General features: G+C 40.5%; 2 protein-coding genes across 3 annotated transcripts; both read left to right on the forward strand.

Annotated features, from left to right (window-relative positions):
- Positions 1–3,329: 3,329 nt before the first annotated feature.
- Positions 3,330–8,305, forward strand: cabp5a (calcium binding protein 5a). The gene is made up of 6 exons (XM_064324675.1): positions 3,330–3,477; positions 4,323–4,353; positions 4,635–4,778; positions 6,056–6,165; positions 7,688–7,835; positions 7,951–8,305. The coding sequence occupies exons 1-6, from the start codon at positions 3,430–3,432 to the stop codon at positions 7,977–7,979; spliced, it is 510 nt and encodes a 169-aa protein (XP_064180745.1). The 5' UTR covers positions 3,330–3,429; the 3' UTR covers positions 7,980–8,305.
- Positions 8,306–13,482: 5,177 nt separating this feature from the next.
- eif3c (eukaryotic translation initiation factor 3, subunit C) lies at positions 13,483–24,072 on the forward strand. Of its 2 annotated transcripts, XM_064324552.1 has the most exons (24): positions 13,483–13,625; positions 14,566–14,682; positions 14,773–14,838; positions 14,923–15,112; positions 15,224–15,349; positions 15,954–16,005; positions 16,237–16,367; positions 16,624–16,751; positions 17,204–17,360; positions 17,841–17,944; positions 18,187–18,328; positions 18,608–18,733; positions 19,074–19,167; positions 19,330–19,517; positions 19,821–20,045; positions 20,172–20,363; positions 20,720–20,891; positions 21,304–21,463; positions 21,620–21,685; positions 21,858–21,945; positions 22,165–22,330; positions 22,630–22,671; positions 23,076–23,117; positions 23,483–24,072. In XM_064324552.1, the coding sequence occupies exons 2-24, from the start codon at positions 14,582–14,584 to the stop codon at positions 23,557–23,559; spliced, it is 2,835 nt and encodes a 944-aa protein (XP_064180622.1). In that variant the 5' UTR covers positions 13,483–13,625; positions 14,566–14,581; the 3' UTR covers positions 23,560–24,072. The 2 variants fall into 2 exon arrangements, with proteins under 2 accessions (XP_064180622.1, XP_064180623.1); XM_064324553.1 differs by lacking the exon at positions 23,076–23,117.
- The last annotated feature ends 2,185 nt before the right edge of the window (positions 24,073–26,257 follow it).

The raw sequence follows: 26,257 nt of genomic DNA on the forward strand, positions 1-26,257 counted from the left end.
GTTGTACTAGAAAAGTGGTATTTTCATCATGGTTTTTGGCACGCCTGAGCCTTTTGGTAATTTCCTGATTCACCTTGCTCCAAAGTGGGAGGAGGAGGAGGAGTCACTGTTGGCGAAGTGTCAGTCAAGATCGAGCAGTGGACTGCAATTCTGGTGCAGCTCATTGCAATTTTCTAGTCTGCCTGGTCTGCTGTTTGCACCCTCTCTACCTACCAGCGTAGAGCACATTACTAATTTTGGGGCTTCCAGGTTCATCACTGGAATTCAATACCTGGTTGAGTTATAATTTCAACGTCATAACTTTGGTTCCACAAACATAAAGATTATGGTCTAATAAGTATGAAAGAACAAATCATATAACTGACAATGCAGTAAACTTGTTTTCGTGGATTTCTAAAGTTAGTTTTAGCATTCAGGTTTAATTCTGGCTAACAAATATTGTTAATAACTCAATTAATGTCACTGAATGCATATGTGTTGTCATCTGGAAAACATGTGATGGAAGTTTTAAAAATCTTCGCTCACTACCCATCTAAGAAAACATTGTAACGTAAAAATTTTGTAGAAGACTTCAGGTTGTGAGGTAACACTATGAAAAATCTATTGACACATGTTCTGAATGAAAAATCTTGGAAGGGCAAAATCTGTTTACCATTGCTAACATTTCAAAAATTAACAATAAAGACTATCCTCCATTCAAATTTCTATTTAACTTGAAGAACAAAACTAAATAATATCCAAAGCCTATTCCTGTAATGTTCTTTTGGTTTAAAGATAATGTTCAAGGGACATCCTGGGAAGTGGACAATTATAAGTGCTAGGAATGTTTATCTAAATGCTTGGGATTAAATTCACATGGTAGAGGAATAATGGTAAACTGGAAAAAGTAATTGTTCATACTGCTCATTGTGCTTAAAATACATAGCTTCGAACTGTTACTGTTACTGTTACTGCTACTGCAACTTGCTCTTGGTCATTTGTATTTTTAATTGGCTAACTGAACAATGTTTTTTTACTTCAAACGATCCTCTTTACAAATAAACATTTGTGCTCTCTAATTCACCCAGAAATTCCAACCAGAAAAAGCTATATTGGGGTAAACCTAGTCTGTTTATGTCAAAATGTCTCCTAACCTAGATTTCCAGCCCTCTAGATAACGCATCCAGCTTTTACTCATTCAGTTTTTGCCCTTTAGATGTAGAATACTTCCATCAACAATGACCTGTACTTTCCTTCAGGCTCTTTCACAAAGAGAAGTACTTTGAAGTTTTTCTGTCTGTTTTGTCTGTGGATAATATTGTTGTTTTTCTGTCAGTCATATCTTGATGTTTAATGTAATTTCTTTGCATTCTCTCTTTATCCACATTGCTCACTCTTGCCCCTTTTTTATCCCTTCTTCAAATTTCCTATTATCCATCTGTGCTCTATTTCCTGCTACCCATCTGCTGACTCTTAACCCTACTTTATCACCACTTCACCCTTTCCCTCTCTCACAGTTCTTATGCAACCCTAGAGTTGCTGTACAATAACAAAATTAATAACAAAATCTGTATTAATGCCCTTCTATCTAAAGCCTTGAATTAAATCTCTTATGCAAACAGATTTGTGATTTGAGGGGCATTATCATAAATTTACATAACTGAGAGACCAAAGTCCAAAGGTTGACAAAAGTGTATAAACTTTTGTCTCTGGGTCAATTAAACTGCTGTGTTTGGGTAAATATCCCGCCATGATACTATTATACCCTAAGTAATCCACATTCTGAGCCTTGCAAAGATTTTGTATGTGTGAATTCCTCATTAAGGACTATACAGTTAAATGCAAAAATATTAGGACAGTGACACAATTTTTGCTGTTTTGGCAAAATTTACTCCTGTACTCCTGCATATTGCATTTAAAATAAAACTATGAATATGAAGCTAACATGCAGACTGGCACCTTTAATTTGAGGGTATTTATATCTATATCAGGAAATCTGTGTAGGTGTTACACCCCTTTTTATACATAGTCCCCCCATTTTAGGGGAGCAAAAGTAATTGGACAAATAAACATAATCTGAAATATATTTAGTACTTGGTTGCAAATCCTTTGCGTTTGATGACTGAAGTCTTTGACCCATAGACATCACAAGATGCTGAATATCTTCCCTGGTGATGCTCTGCAGGCACGTTCTGCAGCCAACAGATGTCACTATCGAGAAATGAAATGCTTTGATAAAATACCAGTATGTATCAGAAGGTCTGACATAAATTTTTTTCAGTGATGTGCAAACAGGTACTTACTTACACCAGATTATTTTCTTTTCATAAATATTACCACCTTTAACAAGTGCATATTTATGTTTATATTGGTACAAATTTATTTAATTTTTTAAAATTATTTTTTAAAATTGTGCGTAAACAGGTAGTTGTCCACAATAATCATAGTCCCCAAATCAGGTATCCAAACAATAAATAAATAAATTAATAAATAAATCATAATACTGCATATATCAATACTATAACAATACAACAATAAAATAAAAAATAACAAAAATAATTGCTTAATAATACTCATTATTACTTATTAATAATTACCAAGACAGAACATCAATTCAATGCTTGTAAATAATCCTTCTTTGCTTAAAATGTAATGTTTCATTGTGGGATGGATGAAAGTTGGAGCTGTCTTGTAGGTTTTCATTTCAACCTTAATTTGGCGCACCTGACTAATTAAGAGCTCAACAAGATCCCTAGCTGTTGGATGAAGTGTGCTTTGTTAGGGCTGGAGTGAAAACTTACAGGACGGTAACTCTCCAGGAGCAGGGTTGTGCAGCCCTGGTTAGCATTTGCTGCTTTTTTCAATAAACTGTATGGATAATAAGTGGGTGAAACATGGATTTTAGATTCTATGAGCAGAGCATTTACTGCCCAGGCGTATTGCTTGGGCAGACTCAAATCTTTATTGGTCTACTAATTAGTGTACTAAAGGACATATGTGATGACTGTGTTAGGAGAGCCATTCAATAAACTGCATCAAAGATAGCGAAGAAGGGGGCACTATATTTAGACTGTACTCCTTAAAGTAATATAATAACATATCATCAAATTACTTAAGGATAATGACCATCAGATTACTGAGAAAATAATCAATTTTATTCAATAAAACCCAAATAAATATGAACAACGTTTAAAAAAGCAACCACAACAATTAAATATTCTTCCAATAATCTTCTACTTTGTATATTCTGTCTTTCAGAGAGCAAGAGGGAGAGAGAGGTAGTTGAACTCAAGCTGAACCGAGAGGGACTCAGACAGCAGACACAGATGCATGTGACTTGGTAAATAAGCATAGACACTGACAATTAAATAGATCACAGTGCAGCACAGACAGGCACAGCGCGGAGGAAAGCACAGAACTATAAACACACGCAGCCTCACTCTGTTCATCATGAGCTATGGAGCAGCCTGCATCTTCCTGAGGGGAAGGAAGAACACTGTAAGTCTGTATCTGAGCTGTCCTGCCTAATGTTTTATTGCATGTGACTGTTGTGTCTTCAGAATACTTTACCATCTGTATGTTTTCTTGTCTTTGTGCAGTGTGTCTCAACAACTTTGGCTGTGTGGATGTCTCAGCTACAAGAATGCAATGATTCTAATGTATTATGTTTTAAAATATGAAATTATGCCATGAAAACGGGTAGATGACATAAGTATTTCAATTACTGAAACTGAATAACAAGCACTTAAATGGCAAATGGTTTACATGCTTGTGTGTTCAGTCATACCCTATATATTTTTCACAAGACTATATTTGCATACAATGTTTAACATGCATGTGTACTGTACATATTTGAGATATTGCTCTCATTTGTATCATGTGCAATGAACTGTCGTTGTGTACCTGCTGTTTTTCATATTTACAGTATTACATAATCTATTTACCAGCCTGTTAGTATATTTGCTGTATTCCACCCTCTTAATCTCCATCTGCACTCTAATCCAAACAACTGACCTTTCAGCGGTTTAATAAAATAATCTTTTAATTAAGCATATTTGACTGAAATATGATATGAGGAAGATAATATGGGATGAAGACAGAAATATTAATCCATCAATGCTTCTGTGCCCCTGATGTTTCTGTGGAGTATTGTTTGGATATATAAAGAAAAACTTTAGAAGTTCCATATCTTTTGTAAGTTTTCCATTGATGCCCATAGATAGCCATACAAGTTTAGTGTAGTGAGTCCAAATCCATTTATGAAAGCATTCTGAACTTGCATATTTTGCTGAAGGTATTAACGACTTAAAATGTTGAATTGACTGCTGAAAACTTTGTTGCAGGCAAGAGAACTGGCAGATGATGAAATAGAAGGTAAAACTCAACCCTTAAAATCGAATTTCTCTGTTTTTTTTTTCTTGAGAATTCAAATAATCAGTGTATTTGCTCTTCATATTAATGCGCACAATCAATCAATGCATGATTTCTGTCATTTCCGCCGTCCCTGCCCCAATACCCCATGTAGCTGCAGTGTAGTGAGCAAATTGTTATTTAATGTATTTTGAGTAGTTTGTTGTGTCTTGTAGTATGTATTTTTACTGTTTGTTCTCCTTTCCACCGGTACTTCACCAATCTTTTGTCTGTTGACCTCACAGAGCTCAGGGGGGCCTTTGATGAATTTGACAAGGACAAGGATGGACTGATCAGCTGCAAAGACCTGGGAAACCTGATGAGGACCATGGGGTACATGCCTACTGAGATGGAGCTGATCGAGCTGAGTCAGAACATCAACATGAACCGTGAGTCTTGCGCTGTCTACAACCATGTGACACAGAGTATTTCAAAACAAACTACTCAAAATACTACAGTTACATACTACAGAGTTTTTTTAAGCTTAACAAACAGTAACATAAGCTACTGTGTACCATCTGCTGTATATAATTTTTAATACAGGAATGTTTGTAATTTAAGGCCAAAACAGTACAATGTGACCAGGTAACTTGGTCATATGCATGTGTATGTAAGCAACTGCATACAGACAGGATGTGACACGCAGGCTACATGATATGTATTACACACTACAGTGGAAGCTCCTGGATACAACGCATTCAGAATGGAGGTTCTTTGAAAGTAATATGAAATTAAATCATATATTTATATTTTTTCATCCTTTTTCTTACATAATGATAGTCTTATTTTTAAATAGACTATTCTCACTAGCTTAACATAATATTACTTAATTTAATAATGGATAAGTAACACAATTAATCAGCATTTAATAATCAGCATTTAAACATTTTTAAATTTTCTACATTGGTTTTCTGAAGAGTAGATCTCCTTGTCAGTGCCCCACTATCTTCAACCTCTTATGCAAACTATGTTTTTATTCCACTTGTTTTCTCTAGCATTTGTGTTAAAATATGCCCCTTTGTCTAACTCCTTAATATTATAATAGAATATTATAAAATAATTTAGAGAATGCTACATCAGGTTCAACTGTACTTAATATCACTCAGATGTAGTCAGCAGAAACAGGCCTAAAAGGTAGCAATTTGAGTTTCAATGTGCTTAGATTTTTCTTTAATCTCATTAAGAGATTGCACTCACTCACTTACAGATCTCTTTAAGAGCCAGATTAACTAAAGAAATAGTTGTACAAAACCATTTGCTATATTGCGGTTCTGTTGTGGTCATATATGTCACCTTATTAACAACAGATCTATTTAGACTGGTCCTAGCTGCACAATCAAAGAAATTAAATGCACTCACTGTTAGTCAGTGTTTTTTTCAGTAGAAGACACCCATAAAGAAGGGTTTAAAACAATACGGTATGCTCACACATTCTGATTACCAGGCGCCAAGAAATCGATATAGAGCAACCATAGATACATTAGCGAGGCAACCATAAGAAAACAAAAACTTAAACAGTAAGTAAGATCAGGAAATAGAGGCAATGTTCATTATGGTATAAGGCCGTTACAAAGCATAGGAATGCAACATGAATTGTCCTTCTCTGTCCTTGTCACTCTCTTCGTCTATATATTCACCTTCCCATCTTCCTCTCGTCATCTCTCAGTGGGGGGCAGAGTGGACTTTGAGAACTTTATGGCGCTGATGGCCCCGAAGCTCTTGGCAGAGACTGCTGGGATGATTGGAATGAAAGAGCTGAAAGAAGCCTTCAGAGAGGTGAGAGCTAGTAAAAGTTACTGAAGCCGCGTTTCCACCGCAGGAACTATACCCCGGAACTAGGAACCTTTTGAGGAACTCAGTGCGTTTCCACCGCAGGAACTAGGGTCTAAATTTAGTTCTGGGGGCTTTGTTTTACCCCCCAAAACGTTCCTGCTCGGGGGGTAGTACTTTCCGAAAGTACAGGAACCTTTTGGGTGGAGCTTGCAGCGCTGAACATTTCTGATTGGTCGAGTACTCGTAGCATTTGTGTTGTATTTATTTTCCGCCATTACCCGCCATGTTTGAAAATATGCAGCGGCAAACCAATTTATTTTCATAATAACTTCAAATCAAACTTGTATGTTATGCGGCGCAGTAGGCTACTTTTGGTTATAGCCTGTCAACGTCTTGGAATTATAACGTGTGCTCTTCTGTTCTTTTCTTGCTTTAGTATTCCTTTTATAAAATGCTAAGCATTCGTGCTGGGACAGCATATTACGTAGGCTACCAAAACATTCAAACGGATTAATTCGGTTGCTGAATATTTTCTTCCGGATTTTCTTTGTTAGCCCGTTGTAATTGACTCAAAACGTTTGATACAGTTATGTGAGGTATGCGGTAGTTCTGCATAATTAACATTGGTGATACAGTACAAGCAAACTGGAAATCACCTTCCGCACTTTTTATCCGGGTAAAATAACAGGTTAATTCTAGTAATCTTCCCTTTAGCTTTTTCAGACTGCCGTAATTTTACTCAATTTTACTGCCATTTTTCAATTGCACGAAAAGACCAGGAAGACTATGGACTCGTTTATGGTGCATGGTTCGCATCTGGAGGGCACACTTCGCTGCTCGGCTAGCAGTAACTTCGAAGGAAAGCAAACCGTGGCTGTACCACTACTAATTTACATTTTCACGCAAGTCCGAGTTTTCGTTCTATTCTTGTCATTTTGCGATTAGCCTATATGGAATTGACGACGAGAAAGTAATAAAACAGCAAATTGTTTACAACGTGTGCATGTTTTCTGCTGTTAATGAATGTGTTTGAGAGGATATATGAAAATCAATAAATACAAAAGTAACCATATATAGTCATTGTTGGTAATCCGTTGTATATAAGTGGAATAAACCCCTCCGGGCTGTCCCGGTTATTAGAAAATAACGTAGGCTACTTCGGTGGTAATATGGGGTTACAAAAGAAATCATATGACAGATGGACCGACGACAACGTCAGTGGGCTAATTTGCCTAATCTTCGCGGTACTTTAGACCTCGGTGGAAACGCAGACAACCATTGGCTGAAGGAACCTTTTAGTTCCTGGTAAAGTAGTTCCTGGGACTGAAAGTTCCGGGTAATTTTGGTGGAAACGCGGCTTGAGACAGCAGCTGTCCCTTCTCCAGAAACTAGATCGTGGAGAGAAACCACTGAGTCTGGATCTATGGAACTATCATTCAGGGAGACTATTTTGTTGTACTAGAATATTTCCCTCCAACCTGGTGAGGTATAGTTCACTCTCACCCAGTTTTACTCCAACTTTCAGTTTGACACGGATGGAGACGGGGAGATCACCGCAGATGAACTGCGTTCTGCCATGAAAAAACTGATGGGCGGGCACATGAGCCAGAAAGAGGTCGATGCTGTGGTCAGAGAAGCAGATAACAATGGCGACGGGACTGTGGACTTTGAGGGTGAGAACTGAACTGGAGGAAAAAAAGCTGATTACATTACATTAAATTAAATCTCACATTATGTCATGAGTAACATGTTTTTAATATGTATGTTCCACTGTGATCTCTCCTAAAGAATTTGTTAAGATGATGTCACGCCAGTGAAAGAAGGAAAGAGGAGAGCTCATTGAAGAGAAGCACTCACTGGAAAATGTGACAGAAGATCATTGCTGTTCATAATGCTTTCTGTTCCCATTAAAAAATACATGTAAACCTTTTAGTTCTGTAGTTTATCCTTCCTATTTCCCAAACTATTTGCCTTTGTCTCTATAATATTTCTCTCTGTCAGTGTTGCTTTATCTTTTCTTACTCTTAGTTTAGCACTCACAAATACATTTTTGAATACCACGTTTGTACAGTATTGATTTGTGCACACATGCATGTGTATACAACTCAAACTTTACATTAAAATTGATGATAAATAAAGTGAAGATACATATGAGGACAATCATTTGTTTTTCTTTTTTTGAAGTCTGGTAATAATTAATGTGTATGGAGATTTTGGCTGTACATTAGAGTGCAGAAACACTGACACTTAGGGAGTAAGTCAATAGAGTATACAGTACATCTAGCGATGGGAGATTGGAAACCGCTACAAATAAAACGACTGGATGTGGGAATGTGGGAAGAAATTCTGTAACTTTGTAGCTACTACCTTAAGCTAGTGTTCATTTAGATAATACAATATTGAAGAGCTTTACAGAAGATTGGATCAACACCTGACATAAAAAGGAGGATACATGCACTGACGTGAGTGATTTGTGAATGAAATAAATTGAGCAAATCCCTGGTAAACAAAAACCTACTTTTTGTAAACTAATCCGTATTTCCATGGGAAGCAATGCAATCTCTATAATCCTCATAATAGGAGTTTTGGTTGAACAGATGGTGAAAAAAATCTCTTTTGAGAAGAGAGAGAGATAGAGAGAGGGTGATAGAGAGAGAGGGAGGGAGGGAGAGAGAGAGAGAGAGAGAGAGAGAGAGAGAGAGAGAGAGAGTGAGAACGTTGCCAGTTTAATTTAATGTTCTCATGCCACACTATGGCATGTTGCCTCCTAACTAATCTGTACAATTATAGCACTGCTCTACGTTCAGTATTTCTCGCAACACAAGTTATAAAGTTATATTAATGATAATTACAATATATACATACATACAAATATACAAATATACTTTTACATTATGTGAAAAATGTTAACTCAATACAATAACTCAATACAAACTCTGGTCATTGCTCAACATTCAGTTACGATTATTGGGTAATTTACATGTTGTATTGTCCAGAACAATAAACTGAATAACTAAAAGTGTAAGTCAGTGGAATCATTTTCCCATATAAGAAATACTTTGAAAAATTGTACAGTTTCTACCTGTCTAAAAATCAGCATATTTTTAAGTCAGAAAGAGAGACAGAAGTTTCCATCACAGGATTTATTCATTTGTTTCCAGTGAAAATAATACATTTATTTAGCAAAAAACCACAATGAAGTAAATTCTGGTGTTTAAACTGCAGGTTACTGAGAAACTAAATAAATGAGAGAATTCTCATAATAATCTCCAATAATCCCTTCAATGGCTGAAACCAGACAGACGGAGGATGAAAGAGCACAGGGACATTAATACACACAAAGGTACTGACTGGACCTTGCAATGAGAAGGACATTTATGCCAAAAAAAGAAAAGAAAACAACCATGGCATCATCACTAAATCGCTAGAGCATTTGTTTAATGAAAACAAAGATTACTTCAGTGGTTATACTTTCAGTGGATATACTGGGGCCTCAAAAATGATTGGCACCCTTGACAAAAATGTTAAAAAGGCTGTATAAAATAAACAACACAGTTAATGAGCTATAATGTATGATCAAAACATATTATGCTGCCATGTTTGGGAGAGATAACCTATTTTTTAACATACCAGTTATGGAAGTTAAAACTTGGCTGTGAACTAGACCCCAAGCATACCTCAAAAGCAACCAAGACATACAAAGACTATTTTTTTAATGGCCACCATAGTTTCTAGACTTGAACTGATCAAACATTTGTGCTTTGAATTGAAGAGGACAGTCCACAAGTGCAGATCAACAGATCTGAAGGATTTTGAACAATTCTGTGCAGTTAAACTTCCCCCTAATACAATCAACAATCTCATAAAACACAACAAAAAAGAATAAATAGTAGTGTTATCATTGCTGCTAGATGGTGCACAGCATATTTTAAGAAATAAAACGATTAGTAAGTTTTTTTTTATTATTAAACCCATAAACTTGTGTCAAATAATATACAGTAATATCACCATTATTTTGAGAATACAATAAAGCTCATTACCAGTGTTGTTTAATTTATACAGGTTCTTACAATCATCTTTATCAAGGGTACAATTGTGTTTGGATGCCACTGCAGATGTCAATGAGATATGCCACTTCAATGACATAATAGATTATGTCACTGGATATTGGATATAACCTCAGTCAATTCCATTGTATTCCTCTGATGGGGATATGTTTTAATTTCTTAGTTTTCCTGAATTAAAAAAAAATGTATTTCACTCTCATTCAAATTGGGGCTGTCATGGACAACTATAGTATAAACACTTTAAGGCCCAGAACTTTGAATACATTCACATAAGCCACATAGCAGAAATGACAAATCTCCAGAAAAAGCATGTTCCTGATTTTTACCAAAGAAATGTGATGAAGGCTTTGACATTATAGGAGTATGAAAGATAAGGAATTCATTTGGGCTGGAACATCACCAGTAATTCATATTGTAACACAGAGAATTGTATGAAATGTATTGGTACCCTTGTTCAATTCAAATATACATTACATATGAATCAACCTAGCTTTTCTTCTGAAAGTGAAATACCATCAGAGTAATGATGATCCAAACACTAGTATTTCTCACACTATGCCATTCCCCGACTGAGATCAATAACATGCAATAAGAGTAAGAGAACAAATCAGTGTAGAGTCACACCAACTCTACGCTGCATCAATACTGCAGATGGGCTTGATACACCAGGACAGCTTGAGCCAAGAGCTTATAACAAAATTAACAAAAGTAGACATCTGCTGAACCCAAGCAATTTACTAAACATCTGTTGGACCAGTAATCTACCGACAATTCATTACGCCATTAAAGGGCTCCAAATAATGGCCTCTCTCACCAGACACAGTACTATGAGTGAAACTAATAGCAATACTAGCTACCCCTGAATGTTACACTCATTCCACCCTCCCTTTTTACTTAAAAGACATTAAAAGGATGGTGCTATTCTTAACCTTCCAAACATTTTACTGCCATTTTTGTTGTTAAGGTTTTGTTCTGGGTCAATATGACCTGATGAAATACCACAGCCTATAAAGGATGTTAGACTTTGTTGCATGCAACTTGTCATACCCACAGTTTTTTTGTGTGCTGAACACAGCCTGATACAGTAGTATTTTACCTGTGCATTGTTGGAACCTGTAGCACCACCTATTGTTAAGCAGGTAGAGTAGATGCACAGTAAACGAACAGTACACCCCTATGTTTTGAGTTCATGCCTAAAAATGGTCACACTTGTATGTTATTCTCTGCTTAAACGAGCTGATACTGTACCATTTCAGCTTTTTGCAGGGATTTTTTGCCGGATACAACTTGATACAGTACTATTTTTTCTGTGCATTGTCAGAGCCTGTAGCCCCACCTACTGGTCATTAGTCAGTTACACTAGACGTGTGGGTCATATAGACCACAAAATGATTGGAAGGTTAATATACCACAAGAACAACTGGAATTGCGGAAACAACTTGTGAACCCACACTATACCCTTTTGGTGCTTTACTGAATGTGTCTAAAGCTGCTGTAATTCATATTAGCTGCTAAATGTATTTATCCTGAAGTGAGGTGATGCAATGATGTTGGCCCTCTGACTCCATCCTGATCCATATCCAAGCTTCTCTTTCAGTAATCCAATTTCATCTGTCACTACTGCATCCTCTTCCTCACCACTCCTTCTAGTGTTAATGTACTATTCTGTTAATCCAGGCTTTGTGTCTGTTGATACTACAATATCCCTTTGTCTAATCACCCAATATTCAAAACTTTTCACTCACTGATGGTGTATGCCTTCTCACTCCAAATATAATCTCAGCAGAAGAAAATAAAGGCTAAAACCAAGACCAGACAATCACTGTTCTATTACAGTATGTGTGAACAATCCATGCAAAAGGAAGCACCAGTGCAATAGTTAACACCTGACAGTCATTTTTAAACTTACTTTTACACAGCTGAAAATGCGGGGACTCAACACAAAAAATAGCTGTTTCTGAAAATGGTGAAGCAAATACCCAGGTAAATACCATAAAATAGAAGTGGATTGTCTGTACTTTTGTCTCATATTCATTTTCTGATTTCAAATCCAAATGCCTTAAGTATACAGAAAAAATAGCTAATATCACTTGACCATTTCCAAACGTTGGAATAGCCATTGAATATGTCCTTGAGAAATATTGTACCTAGTAACTACGTTTCTGTGTTATTTTAAAGTAGAGTTTAATTAGATTGTATTTTGATTTAATTAAGCATTAACTGTGCCCACACATAAAAGACCTCCATTGGTTTCTGAATAGATTAGAAATGAACAAATCCAAACAAAACATGATGGTGGTTCTACACTACTGAGTAAAGCCACTTTCTCCACGTGGTGGCTTTGAAATATTATGGAATGTAAGGCTGCATTATCTGCAATCCATTTGATTGAAAACGTTAAAATTGGTTAAAATGATTCTTAATTTTAAGTGAAATGTTAGGCTACATTTCTGTCAGATGTTTGTGAGCTTTCCTACACAAAATCTGCTCTGTACAAACAAAACGGAATTCACTTTCCGCTGCCATTCCCTCCATCCACAGGTGAGCCACTTTTAATTTCACCCTAACGCCCAATCCCAGGCAGATGCCTTGTATCACCATTTAACAATTCAGTGAGATGGCCCTGACCTCTGTTGCATAGACTGCCTGTTAACTGAGGGAACTGTGAAAATGCTGACAGTTCATTGAATTACTCCCTTCAAGCCATCAATTACCCTAAAAATATTGAGTTCAATTCAAACTTGTCCATATATTCAACCACACAACATGAGCTCTTTCTGCAGGTCAAAACTGCTGTCACCAAACTATACGTGAAATGTTTTTTTAACATTTAGAGAACGGTGTTTTGTGTTGCAGAAACGTACATAGTTGCAAAGCAACAATCTTGCGGTCTAAAAGAGAAATTATCTGGCAGCACAAAACTGTCAGAAGAGTCAAGACGGGTCCAACACGTAATGTCTATGAGGTAAAGCCTTAAGGAAACATTTTGTATTTCAGTACTTTTCTTTGTTGTTGAAAAAAAGAACAACAGAAATCACACAATGAAAACTAACCAAGAAGACTAGATTTCATGAAATCTAGACATGTTTGCTTCATAATTCCAAAATGAAATCAATACTGAAAATTTAGTGGGCAGTACCATGCTTTCCAACACTGGTTTTACACAATTTGGCAAGTTTAGGAAACGTCCAAAACACTAATTCAACCTGGTAGTAATGTGAAGAACTACAACTTCAACAATGCATCCAAAATCTGTTATACTTCCGGTTCCTTTTCTAGCGGAACCGCTAACACGGGAGGTGCACGCCGTCAGCAGTGCTAGTGAAACGCAAAGGTGGATTTTAAATAATACTACGCTATTATACATTAGGCCTGATAACTTCTGCGAGTAGAAAGGTGAGATTTATGTATCAATTGACGTGTAAATGTGTATCTGTATTTTTGTCTGTTGTAGATTTTAGGCGCGACGTTCTATGTCTGGCCATCTGTCCTGGTTAAACTGATGGCTAATAGGAAATTTTCTAGGCCTAACCATAGCTAGCTATAACGGATGTAATGTCAAACTTAAGGGCGGGTTCCACTTAAAAAATCGTGGATACTTCCATAAGAATATCAAAAATGATTTCCATTTATTTAATTAGCTAGGTAAATGCGCCTTAAAATATTAGCTGTCTAGCTATCTAGCTAGCGCTAGTAATTGCTCGATATAGAGAATTTAGCAGATGACGGGCGAACGCTGTTTAGCCAATCGTGCCATTATTAGCTAGGGTGTGCTTAATTAGATGGTTTATCTAGTCAGCTTGAGCACCGTTTATGATCTTGTCTAGCTAACTTACTGTTAAATGTTAAGTGGTTTTCCAAATCGGTCGCCATTTTTGCTGTATCGATGCAATAGTCCGTTCCTCTGAATAGCCAAATAGCATTGGAGAGTGTCTGCACATGTAATACATCATACTAGCGTGGTGATCTCGCGGTAAATAGAGTTGAAGCGAGTTATTTCTCATTGCATCTGTAGTCCAAGCTGAACTTGGATTTACAGACGAGACCGTACTGTAAAAGCCCCGTAGATTGCAATGCGATAGCACATTAAGATTTGCTTAAAATTACGGAATGTTTCTTTGAAGTTTGCCTGCCAAGATGCTTTTTCTGCAAATTATTTGGATTTAATTGATACTGAATTGCAGTAGTAGTTATTGACTGTGTAGGACAACTGAAGTTGAAGCATTGCTATGTTATTCAAAGGAAATTGTACCAGAGGAGGGAGCGTTTTAAAATGATTAGGCTCTACACCTGTGCAAACCACAAAAAATCTATTTTTATGTCTATTTCTTCACAGCGCTAGCTGAACAGCGATGTCTCGTTTCTTTGCGACTGGTTCTGACAGTGAGACTGAGGAGTCATCCTCAGGGGATGAGATAACTCCCAAAGCAACTGGGACTACCTTCACTAAACAGTCAGTGGCATTTGTCTTTTCTCACATCCCTGTCTGTTTCTCCCACTCCAGCTTTCTCACTTATGTAACCAAGTTCTGATTCTTTGTCAGATCTCTGTTGCTCAGCGACGATGAAGAGGACACCAAGAGGGTGGTGCGCAGTGCCAAGGACAAAAGGTGAGTCTCGGTGCTGTACTCCACCTGTTTTTGCTTGAAAGGGTCACCCTGTCCATGTGTAATATGGTCACTGGATGTTTCCAGGTTTGAGGAGTTGACAAACCTTATCAAGACCATCAGGAATGCCATGAAGATCCGGGACATGGCGAAGTGTCTGGAAGAGTTTGAGCAGCTTTGTCGAGCCTTCCTCAAGAGTAAGACTATAGTAGACAAGGAGGGAGTGCCTCCGTTCTACATCCGCCTTCTGGCTGACTTGGAGGACTACCTCAATCAGGTATATTACCTTCGTTACAGCTATTTATTTCTTTTTACTTCACTGAGAACTGGGTTTGTTGTTGAACGTTGAGATATACTCCTGCAAGACTAACTGACTTTTCTCTTTCAGCTGTGGGAGGATAAAGAGGGGAAGAAGAAGATGAACAAGAACAATGCCAAGGCCCTCAGTACCCTTCGACAGAAGATTCGCAAATATAACCGTGACTACGAGACTGAAATCGCCAGTTACAAGGAGGTTAGTTGCCTGAATGAGTCCATGTATCATTTAACACTCTCCATTGCAGCTGTGTGTTTGTGTTGTTGCCCGTTACAATTTTGCAGATTGCCCTGAGACCATAATGGAGGGGTTCATTAGACCTCTGTGATACCACATTGTGTCCAACACTATTGTACATTCACAGTAATGTGCATTTCTTACTCTGTGTGACACTCCCAATCTGGGAACATTTTCATCACTTAAATCCCTCTACTTTGTTCCTGTAGCACTTTCACGTTACACATGTACCTCATGTGTCACTTTCATGTTACACGAACCTCCATCCAGCACTCATATTGTACTTTGTATTATTATCTTGTTGTTGTAGTAGCTTGTCATGCCTCCTCGTATGACTTAGCCTAAGTTAGGTCAGAGTAATGTTTACTATGTGAACTGGACTTAATGTATTCATAGCTATGAATAACTACTACAAAATAAGTATTGTCTCTGACTGGACCTCTGTTTTGTCATTGTTCTAATGACTTTCGATATGCATTTATTGTATGTCGCGTTGGGTAAAAGCGTCTGCCAAATAAATGCAATGTAATGTTATTTCTCAATAAGAACTGTCTCCTGCCCACAGAACCCAGAGCAGTCTGCAGATGAGGAGGAAGAGAAGGATGAAGGGGAATCTGGTGAGGAGAATCAAAGCTGTGTCATGTGACATTCATTTCTAGTGACAAGGCTTTAATAAATATATTGAGTAGGTTTCACTGTCAAAGCTGTGTGGTGACAAGTGATGTGCTTTTACCTAATTACAGCTGTAAATATTGCAAATACCTCCCGTTTTCTTCCACTTTCTACTGTATTTTATTCAACCACATCTTGCTTGTGGCCTGTGTTTCTCCTGCACACTCTTCCTTTAGGCTCCTCTTCAGAGAGTGAGGGAGAGGGAGAAGAGGGAGAGGAGGGTGGAGTGTCTGTGAAGAGCTTCTTGAAAAAGAAGCCTACCAGTGAGCCACCTGTAGATGCTAGCAAGTTCCTGAAGGGGGCAGCGGTAAGCAAGTTTGTTTATGCTGATGCAACCTGGATTATAAATTTAATTACAATATGTATTTGACTTCTATACAAAAATGGATACATTTCCTTAATGTTCACTATGAGAGACAATGGTGCAGTGCTTCTTTGATTGGCATTCATGTTAGGTGAATGTTGTACTTGTATTTAGCTTCTTTTAGAACAGAGGTTTGTCTGCATGTATGTTTATTCACCATGCCAGTAAAACAATTTGAAGGTTTGTGTGTTTCTCTCAGGATGAAGAGTCAGAAAGTGACGATGACGAGGACGACGAAGACTGGGGCGCAGACACTGTTGACAGCGGCAGCGAGAGTGAAGACGATGAAGGGAAGAGTGCTTCTCTGGCCGTAGTCTTCCTCAAGAAGTTAGTCCCTTTTGTATATTTTATAGTCTCCCTGGCCATTTGTATATTTTTATTAATTTGGTACTCATCTTCCTTCCCTTCCTTTAAGTGGTTTCAGTCTGCTCTTTGTTAGTTAAATCCATATTCCCTCACAAGAGTGGCTCAGGGCTAACTGTGCCCCATTTCACACACCTTTTACTTAAATTGAGCTCTGGGTGGACTTCAGACCAGCGATATAATTAGCAAACAGTCTGTTTTAATTTATTCACAGCCATTTATTCACTCTTATGGCACTGTAAAATAAATAAATGCCAACAGTGAATTGAATTCAGTTTTTAGGGTTGAAGATAATTTCAGGTATTTGAATATGTGGATCCATCCCCTGCTGTGGAGCGATGTGCTGTTTGGATACTGTAGTGGCCGGGCAGTTTCGGTGTCTCTTTGTATGAACTGCGTCGACCTGTTTTTCGCAGGACACAGGACGGCGAACGGCACACGAGCGAGAAGAAGAAAGAGGAAAGGAAGAAGAGGCACAGGAAGCTGGAGCGTCTGGAGGCCGAAGAGGAAGAGGGGGCTGAGGGAGAAGAGGGAGGCTGGGAGAAGGTCAAAGGAGGGGTGCCCCTTGTCAAGGTAAAGGGTGAAGAAAGTAAAAGGTATCGGAGTATCCCGTACCCTGGATGATTTTCATCTTGCATCCGGGGATCTTCGTTCTGAATGCATGAGCAAAACGGGGCCATTTATTATGAATGAGTAACTGCTGGAAGCTCTATAGAACAAGCACTCCGGGGCTGGAGGGCCCTTACTTGTAGAGTGTTAACTTGATGTCCCATGTCCCATGTAGGGGGCGACATAGCTCAGGAGGTAAGACCGATTGTCTGGCAGTCGGAGGGTTGCCGGTTCAAACCCCGCCCTGGGCGTGTCAAAGTGTCCTTGAGCAAGACACCTAACCCCTAACCCCTAACTGCTCTGGCGAATGAGAGGCATCAATTGTAAAGCGCTTTGGATAAAAGCGCTATATAAATGCAGTCCATTTACCATTTACCATGTCCCATGTAATTTTCTGCGCAGTAAGCCAGTTCCTGTTCTCTGCCTCCTCCTTTTCACTCTCAGGAAAAGCCCAAGATGTTTGCTAAGGGTACAGAAATCAACACTGCTGTCGTTGTGAAGAAGCTCAACGAGATCCTGCAGGCTCGTGGCAAGAAGGGGACTGACAGGTAGAATGAGCATCCCAAAATCCGCCGGCTTTAAAACCCCCTCGTGAAACCTGTGCCACAAGTACCCGCACCGCTGTTGCAATGGCCCCCTCCGCAGTCAACATGTAAAGGTGGCTGTGTTCTGATGTCGTTTGGAACCGTACCCCTCTACTGTGGCAGAGCAAACGTTTTGAGTCTTGAACACGACCTGCATTAAGACTTATCCCCGCACCCTGACTGTTCACTGTACCCCTGTGCTTCAGAGCTGCCCAGATTGAGCTTCTCCACGCCCTGGCTGCCATCTCCATGGAGAACAACCTGGGAGAGGGCATCCTGGTCAAGATTAAATTCAACATCGTCGCCTCGCTTTATGACTACAACCCCAACCTAGCTGCGTTCATGAAGGTCAGACTTGTCTAGTCTTTGTAGTGTTTTATGCATTTATTTATGACAATACATCCATAAATAAGCAGTCTTTTGGATATTTGTGGGAGTTGAGAGGCTGGAGGTGAACAAAGATGTCAAAGCAATCTATTGAATGATACCGTTGCACTGTCATTGTTGGTGTTATGAATCTTGCCTGTTCGTGCAAACCCCCATCTGGCCTTTCTCAATGGTTCCAACTCTCCTGTGTCCAGTCTTGTGTGGGCTGTATAAACCTTATTCTCTCTTTGGCTTTTCCAGGCTGATATGTGGAAGAAGTGCCTGGAATGTATTGATGAACTGCTGGACATCTTGTTTGACAACAGCAACATTTTCATTGGAGAAAATATTGCAGAGGATAGTGAAAACTTGGCCGTATCTGACCAGGTATGAATATTTTGATGTACACTACAACCTCAGGGATGTGAAAATTAGTTATGGACTGGTAGGTCAACTAAACAAGATATGAAAAGAGATCTGAGATCCAGATTACTACTGTTTTCATTAGTGGTTATTAAACTACAGCTGCAAAATAAAAGTAGAAATATTGGAATGCTATTATATCATAACAATCACAGCCAGTGTTCACATTTTTGTATCTGGTGTGTTTTGACATCAGTTTTCAAACCTCAATACTGAACAATTTCCATTTGTATCTGGCAGCTTCTACTGTGTTATAGAGAGTGCTCATCTGCTTGGCGTAGTAATATTTTTCTGCTTTATTCAGCCATTCAGGGTTCGAGGGTGTATTCTGACTCTGGTTGAAAGGATGGACGAGGAGTTCACCAAAATCATGCAGAACACGGATCCCCACTCGCAAGGTGAGCCGCCCGCTGACGGACACCTGATCCCCATACTCGTCTACGTCCCGCTTCCTGTCCCCATCACGCGCGTTCTGACATGACACCGCGCCGTCACGCCTCCCCGTCCGTCTGCTGCCCTCTGAGGCTTGACGCGTCTCTCTCTCCCGCTCCGTCCCGCAGAGTACGTGGACAACCTGAAGGACGAGGGCCACGTGTGCGGGATCATCGACCGGCTGCTGCAGTACCTGGAGAACAAGGGCAGCACGGAGGAGATCTGCCGCGTCTACCTGCGCAGGATCATGCACACCTACTACAAGTTCGACTACAAGGCCCACCGCCGGAGCCTGGGGCTGCAGGGGGAGTCCAAGGTAAGGGCAAAGGTCCAGGGATGCTTCTCTAGGTGAACACCTGAAAGGGGCACACGTAGGTAAAACATGAGAGGAAACGAGTGCTTTCACGTCCTCCCTGTTTCGATGCGTTTATTTTGTCTGAACTGAGGCAGGGATCACCTCCCAGCTAGCACAAAACATTCCCACAATGTTGCCGCCATGCAGTGGCAATGTTAAAACATTGACAGAACATTCCAGTAACATTGTGATTCCATTTTGTATTAGCTGGGATACAGTCTTCAGCTGGGTGAGTATTAACCATCGCTATTTCCCCCTCCTCAGTCTGAGCAGGACCAGGAGGAGAGCGAGGGCGAGGACAGCGCCGTGGTGATGGACCGCCTCTGCAAGTTCATCTACGCCAAGGATCGCACCGACCGCATCCGCACCTGCGCCATCCTGTGCCACATCTACCACCACGCCCTGCACAGCCGCTGGTACCAGGCCCGGGACCTCATGCTCATGAGCCACCTCCAGGACACCATCCAGCACGCCGACCCCCCTGTGCAGGTACACACCCGGCCTACAGCGGAATGTTAGCATGAATGTTCGGTGCGTTCGGGTTTCGGGTGAAACTAATGCCAAACCCACGCTTCAGTCGAGCCCACCCGTGACGCTTTCTGGCCCCCCCCACAGATCCTGTACAACCGCACCATGGTGCAGCTGGGCATCTGCGCCTTCAGGCAGGGCATGATCAAGGACGCCCACAACGCCCTGCTGGACATCCAGTCCAGCGGCCGCGCCAAGGAGCTGCTGGGCCAGGGCCTGCTGATGAGGAACATGCAGGAGAGGAACGCCGAGCAGGAGAAGATCGAGAAGAGACGGCAGGTAACGGCCACAGAGAACTTGCAGGGCCAGCACTGAATATTTCACCGCTAACTGTCCAATCATAACTGTTACAAAATGAGCATTGTACCTGGTTGGACCTGTGTTTTGTAGTTGTTCAAATGACCTTCAGTATGCACTTATTGTACGTCGCTTTGGATAAAAGCATCTGCCAAATAAATGTAATGTCATTCGGTTTTGCTGGAGGCAGTGTCTGAAAGGAGCTTGTTCAACCATAAATTGGGAGGAGGACCCAGTAGAATAGCATAGACCATTTCAGTTTAGCTGCTTTCAGTCCATATCAGTATAGCTTCTGAATGTCGGTGTCCTGGTTGGTATTGAGCCTCTTTGGTCCTTAGGTGCCATTCCACATGCACATTAACCTGGAGCTCCTGGAGTGCGTTTACCTGGTGTCCGCCATGCTGCTGGAGATCCCCTACATGGCGGCGCACGAGTTTGACGCCCGACGCAGGATGATCAGCAAGCAGTTCCACCACCAGCTCAGGGTTGGAGAGAGGCAGCCCCTGTTGGGTAACTATCAACCCCCATTCTTCATTCTTCCTGACTTGTGACTGGCTCCTCCAGTGTAGCAGCTTTTGGGGTCACCGAGTGCCCAATGCATTGCAGCACTATACAGAGCATTGGGATTAGTTTACCGTTTTTTGTGGGGGGGGGGGGGTTGTACCACTATTACTGAGGCAGGAATAGACACATGGGCAATATTCTTTTTGATGTAAATATGTTTTATGGTTTGTTTGAAATATTTAAGTTTTTTGCATCAACAAATACAGCATGTGGTTTGACAATGCGAGGTCCTGAAATAGTTTTATTCCATCCGGAAAAGTATTATTTACATGGTCCAGCAGTCAGTGGTGCCTCCCTGTAATTCTGTGGAAATCAGTCGAGTGCAGAATGTGAGCTCTCTCCTCTGGGTTGACCTCAGGGCCTCCCGAGAGCATGCGTGAGCACGTGGTGGCCGCTAGCAAGGCCATGAAGATGGGCGACTGGCGCACCTGCCACTCCTTCATCATCAATGAGAAGATGAACAGCAAGGTGTGGGACCTGTTCCCCGAGACGCAGAGGGTCCGCGAGATGCTCGTCAGGTGGGGTCCGTCAGCCACGGAGTTCACGTTCACAAAGCACATAGGATCGGGTTTATGAGTCTTATTTTAATCATCATTATCTCCTGGCACCTGAATGCAAGTGTGATTTTTGTTTCTCACCATTGCGATTCTGTTTGGGTGCTTTTTTGATTGCAGGAAGATCCAGGAAGAGTCTCTGCGCACCTACCTGTTCACCTACAGCAGTGTCTACGACTCCATCAGGTATTCAGTCTCCTTTACGCTGAGAATGGTGAACTTATTATACTCCATGCCTGGAATTGTTCAGAAAGCTTTTACTGAAGGGCCCACTAGGCACTCTCTCACAGGACTAGGTTTGTGTTGCCCAGTGAGTGTGTGTGTTCTGAGCCCTTCTAAGTGTCTCTCTCTTCTTTAGCATGGAGACCCTCTCAGAGATGTTTGAGCTTGAGTTGCCCACAGTCCACAGCATCATCAGCAAGATGATCATTAACGAAGAGCTCATGGTAAGCAAGTTTTGTGGGGATTCCAGCTGTTGGCATTCACTGGCTTCCTGTGTGTTCATTCACCTTTTGCAAGGTCATCATTGGCAAGATTGCATGACATTTGAGGCCATGGTAAACTGCCTATTGGCCTCCCTTGAGGAGTATAGGTGCACATGTGATCAGTGCGGTGCTGTAATGCTTTCTGACCTCTGATTGGTTGTCGCCCCTGCCCTCCTGTAGGCATCTCTGGATCAGCCCACACAGACAGTGGTGATGCACCGCACGGAGCCCACCTCCCTGCAGAACATGGCCCTGCAGCTGGCTGAGAAGCTGGGCGGCCTGGTGGAGAACAACGAGAGGGTGTTTGACCTCAAGCAGGGCATCTATGGGGGCTACTTCAACAGGGGTAACTACTGCAGTGGCAGATCTTCACACAATGCTTTCTACAAGTGTCACTTCACAAATATGACGTGCAAAAAAATATTGGAATTTTCAAAATGCTGGTATATTACGGTTTTCAAGTTCTGTATTTCATACTATTCCAGTACCGGTATACCGTGCAACCCTGCCTGCTGTTGTACTATGGATTTAGTGGGTGTTAATATTTCCGTTTTTAGAACAGTCAATATTCTGTCATTGAAAATGCTGATATGTCATCAATGTGTCATGCTTTCTAATCGGGATACTGGTTTTCATCTCTTACAGACCAGAAGGGTGGATACCAACAGAAGCAGGGATATCAGAGAGGTAAGAAGGCCTGCAAAAGATTTTGAAGGCTTCCTGCAATACACTGAAAAGTGACAAAACGATCCCTTGGTGTAAACAGTGGAAATCAGTTGGGATGACCTGTCCAAGCATACAAGCATTGAGGCATCTCTGGCTGGACACCTGCATGTTCCTTTAATGTGTGTCAGGTGTGCTGCAAACGCCATAATTGTGCAGAGTTGATTGTGTAGTTCATTGTATCATTGGTCATCTGGCAGTTGGTGTGTGTGCGTGCGTTTGTTTGTGCGCAGGTGGGTCTGTGTGTGTGTGTGTGTGTGTGTGTGTGTGTGCGCGCGCGCGGGTGTGTGGGTGGGCGTGTGTGTGTGTATACACGCTTATGCGCGGCCATCGGCTGTCTCTAAACTGTTTTCACTGTGCGGTTTCAGAACAGAGAGGGGGTTACCAGCAGAAGCAAGGTTACCAACGAGGTGCTTATGAAACAATTAACTTATTAATTCACCGCTTTATTGTTTTTTTTTCTTTCTTTTTTCTGTTTTAAAGCTGTTGTATATGCTGTGGTCACAGTGTGCTGCGGATTCCCCACTGTGCCTGTGCAACCAGCAGGAGTGCCCTTTCTTATAAAGATGTTGTTTTGGTTTTCCCCTCCTCTCACTTTTGCTCTCTTCCTCCCTTGAAGTACACCAGTAAATTTCTTTTTCTTTCTGTCTGTCACTTAACTCATTGTGACTAAACACTGTTCTGTCTCTGTGGTGGTGTTAATGTAGCGTTGTGTCGAGTAGGCTGCCGGTTGTGCGTGTGCCGTTCTGACGCACGCCCTGTCTTTCCCTTTCAGATCAGAAGGGTGGATACCAGCAGAAGCAGGGCTACCAGCGAGGCGGCTACCGGAACCAGAACCAGAGCTCGTACTGATCCGGCAGAACCCCTCCCTCACATTAGGCCCGTTTGCACCAAAACACAGTTCATGGTCCATTTCTCAATTGCTTGTTCAGTGCTATCCACAGTTTAAAACGATGCTGCATATCTGACTGTATACAGTTAGCGTATAGCACAGAATCCACTTCTAAACATCATGGTTTTCTTTTTCATTTACTTGCATTGAGATGACACTTGAGCTGGTAAAGCAAGGCAGAAAACTCAGTCCCGATTCATATCATTCAGAGATATGGACATGTTAATGAATGTTAACATACATACCCTTTAAATATCCATAGTTAAATACAAGTTGTTTCTTTTTTCCCGAGTTTGGCCGAATAGTTCATTTAAAGATAGACATCCGGCAGTTGTGTAAGCAAGAATATAGACTATATCTTGACAGTACTTTTACACAGATGTGTTGGCAGACTGTACCAATAAGAAAAGCTAGAGGTGAAATCTACCCCATGACTTTGAACCATAAAAAATAAAGATTATTCATTCAATTTATCAGATTGCCGTTTCTTGCATGTGTGTTTGCAACATGGGACTGTCCTGAGTGTCATTCAGTGTTTCCCACAGGTCTGTAAATGATTTGTGGTGGTAGTCTATGGGGAAGGGAGGTTGGCAGGGGTCTGTAACCTCTCGCACAATAATAGTCCATTGCATATATTAAATTAAGTAAATATTAAGTAATTCATATTAAGTATTTTACATATCCTAAACAGATGTGACAAATTGTCTGCGTGTCACATTTAACATTTATTGGTTAGCCCTCTCCCCACCTCCCCTCCACGTCAGCTGAGTAAGTGCACAAAGAAAGTAGTAGTCTAACATGAGTTCTGTCTTTGTAACTGCAACAGTCCAAAAATAAATTCTAATCTTTCTGACAAGTGGCCATGACAGCTTTGCTGCGTGTTAGCATTGGTAACATTATGAGTGCTGCATCGCTAACAACGCAGCACAGTTTCTGATTTCATTCATATAATATAATTATTACACAATAAGCAGAAAAGGAGAAAGCTTTACCTGCTCCGTGCATGTGGAAATTGTTTTTGATCTTTGTGATTGCGGACCGGGGAGGGGGTGGGGGGCAGAATAGCTTAGTTAGCCAGCTTGTGTTGTTGAACAATAGTAGCCAGAAATGTGAAGAAAAAAAACCTAGTTGCATATTAAGTTTCCAAACCAGCCCAAAACCGTGACCTGTGACTTCAGATTTTTTCATACGACTTTAGAGGGGGAAAAAACAAGCTGGAATTTGCGAATAACCGGATGTGTATTAGCAACTGTGCTAAGCATATGCCATTCTGTTCAAATTAATAATATGAAGTAAAGTTAAAAGTGCATGCATGTTTATATTTTTAAATGTCACTACATTTGGAGGCTACTGGGTGGCTCATTTGGTTCGAGTATGGATGAGCCCCACTGTCTTGAATCAAATCTGGACCATGCCAGTGCCGACAGTCTGGTAACTCCAGTGGGCAACAAATATAATTGTAATGAATTGTAAATAAACCCCAAGAGTGCAGTGTGTAGTTACTGTTGGGTCTGACATTTGCAACCCTTCTGCAGATTTTGCGTCATCCCCTTGTTTATCAACATTAAATTTTACAAGAAATTAGCAAAACATACATTTTTGTACAGGTATAACAACTGAGTAAGGGCGACTTCTGTTGCTGAACTAAATGCATGCTGTTAAACCCCAACCTTTTCAGTATGGTGTTGGTGAAAGTACTAGCTGAGACTCTGAAGTTCTGTTTATGTTTACTTTTACTTGATAAACAAATGACCCCTTTTGGAATTTTTGGTGACCAATGGTAGGCGATTCATTTTCGTCTCATGCAGTATTGTTTATCTTGAAGTCATTCATTTCCCTAAATGAATATGAGCAGTCATCCAATTTGTTTGAACATCTGTTTAGCCTTGTATCTCAGACTTGTTGCATGGACATCATGGTCCGGGAGTATGTGCTTTCAACCACAGTTGCCCCAAGTTCATGCCCTCAAACTTCCATGCCAACATCACTGTTTTTCATGAAACCTCAATAATCTTAGTCTTGCCAAATGTGCCCCATCAACCACTCCTCTTTCAAAACCATAGATATATCTGATAGCTATGGTAGCCAAAGGGCCTACCTGCCATTTTCAAACACAACTATGGCCATGTTAGTTAATGAATTCACCAAAGTTGACTTGTCTTGGAACATGCTCTCTCTAATTGGCTTTTATTACTTTGGTTTGCTGTTGACATATTCATATTTCTCTTGGCCTCAGATGCTAATGATTTCAGTGGGCCAACTGGAGCAGGTCACTTGCTTGCACCATCTGCCATTGTAATGGTGCTACCAAATATGAACACCAGCAAGACTTAAGCAGCTCCGGTCGTGCCGTTAAATTTGTTGGTGGCAGTATAGCATAACTGTTGGGGAACTGGCTTTACAACTCAAAAGTTGTAGGTCAAATTGCTAGTGCACTACTGCTATTGTACCTTTGAGCAAGGCACTAAACCTGAATTGCTTCAGTTAATATCCAGCTATATGAATTATTAAATGTAAAAACTCTGGAAGTCGTTCTATATCAGAGTATCTGTTAAATGCTTAAATGTCACATAGTGATGTCATTTTGGTCATAAAATATTTGATTTAAAATACAAATTTTGAGGCCATAAACACAACCTGAGATGCTGATTCTCATTC

The sequence above is a fragment of the Anguilla rostrata genome, chromosome 2 (genome assembly GCF_018555375.3).
Source record: "Anguilla rostrata isolate EN2019 chromosome 2, ASM1855537v3, whole genome shotgun sequence".
NCBI lineage: Eukaryota > Metazoa > Chordata > Actinopteri > Anguilliformes > Anguillidae > Anguilla > Anguilla rostrata.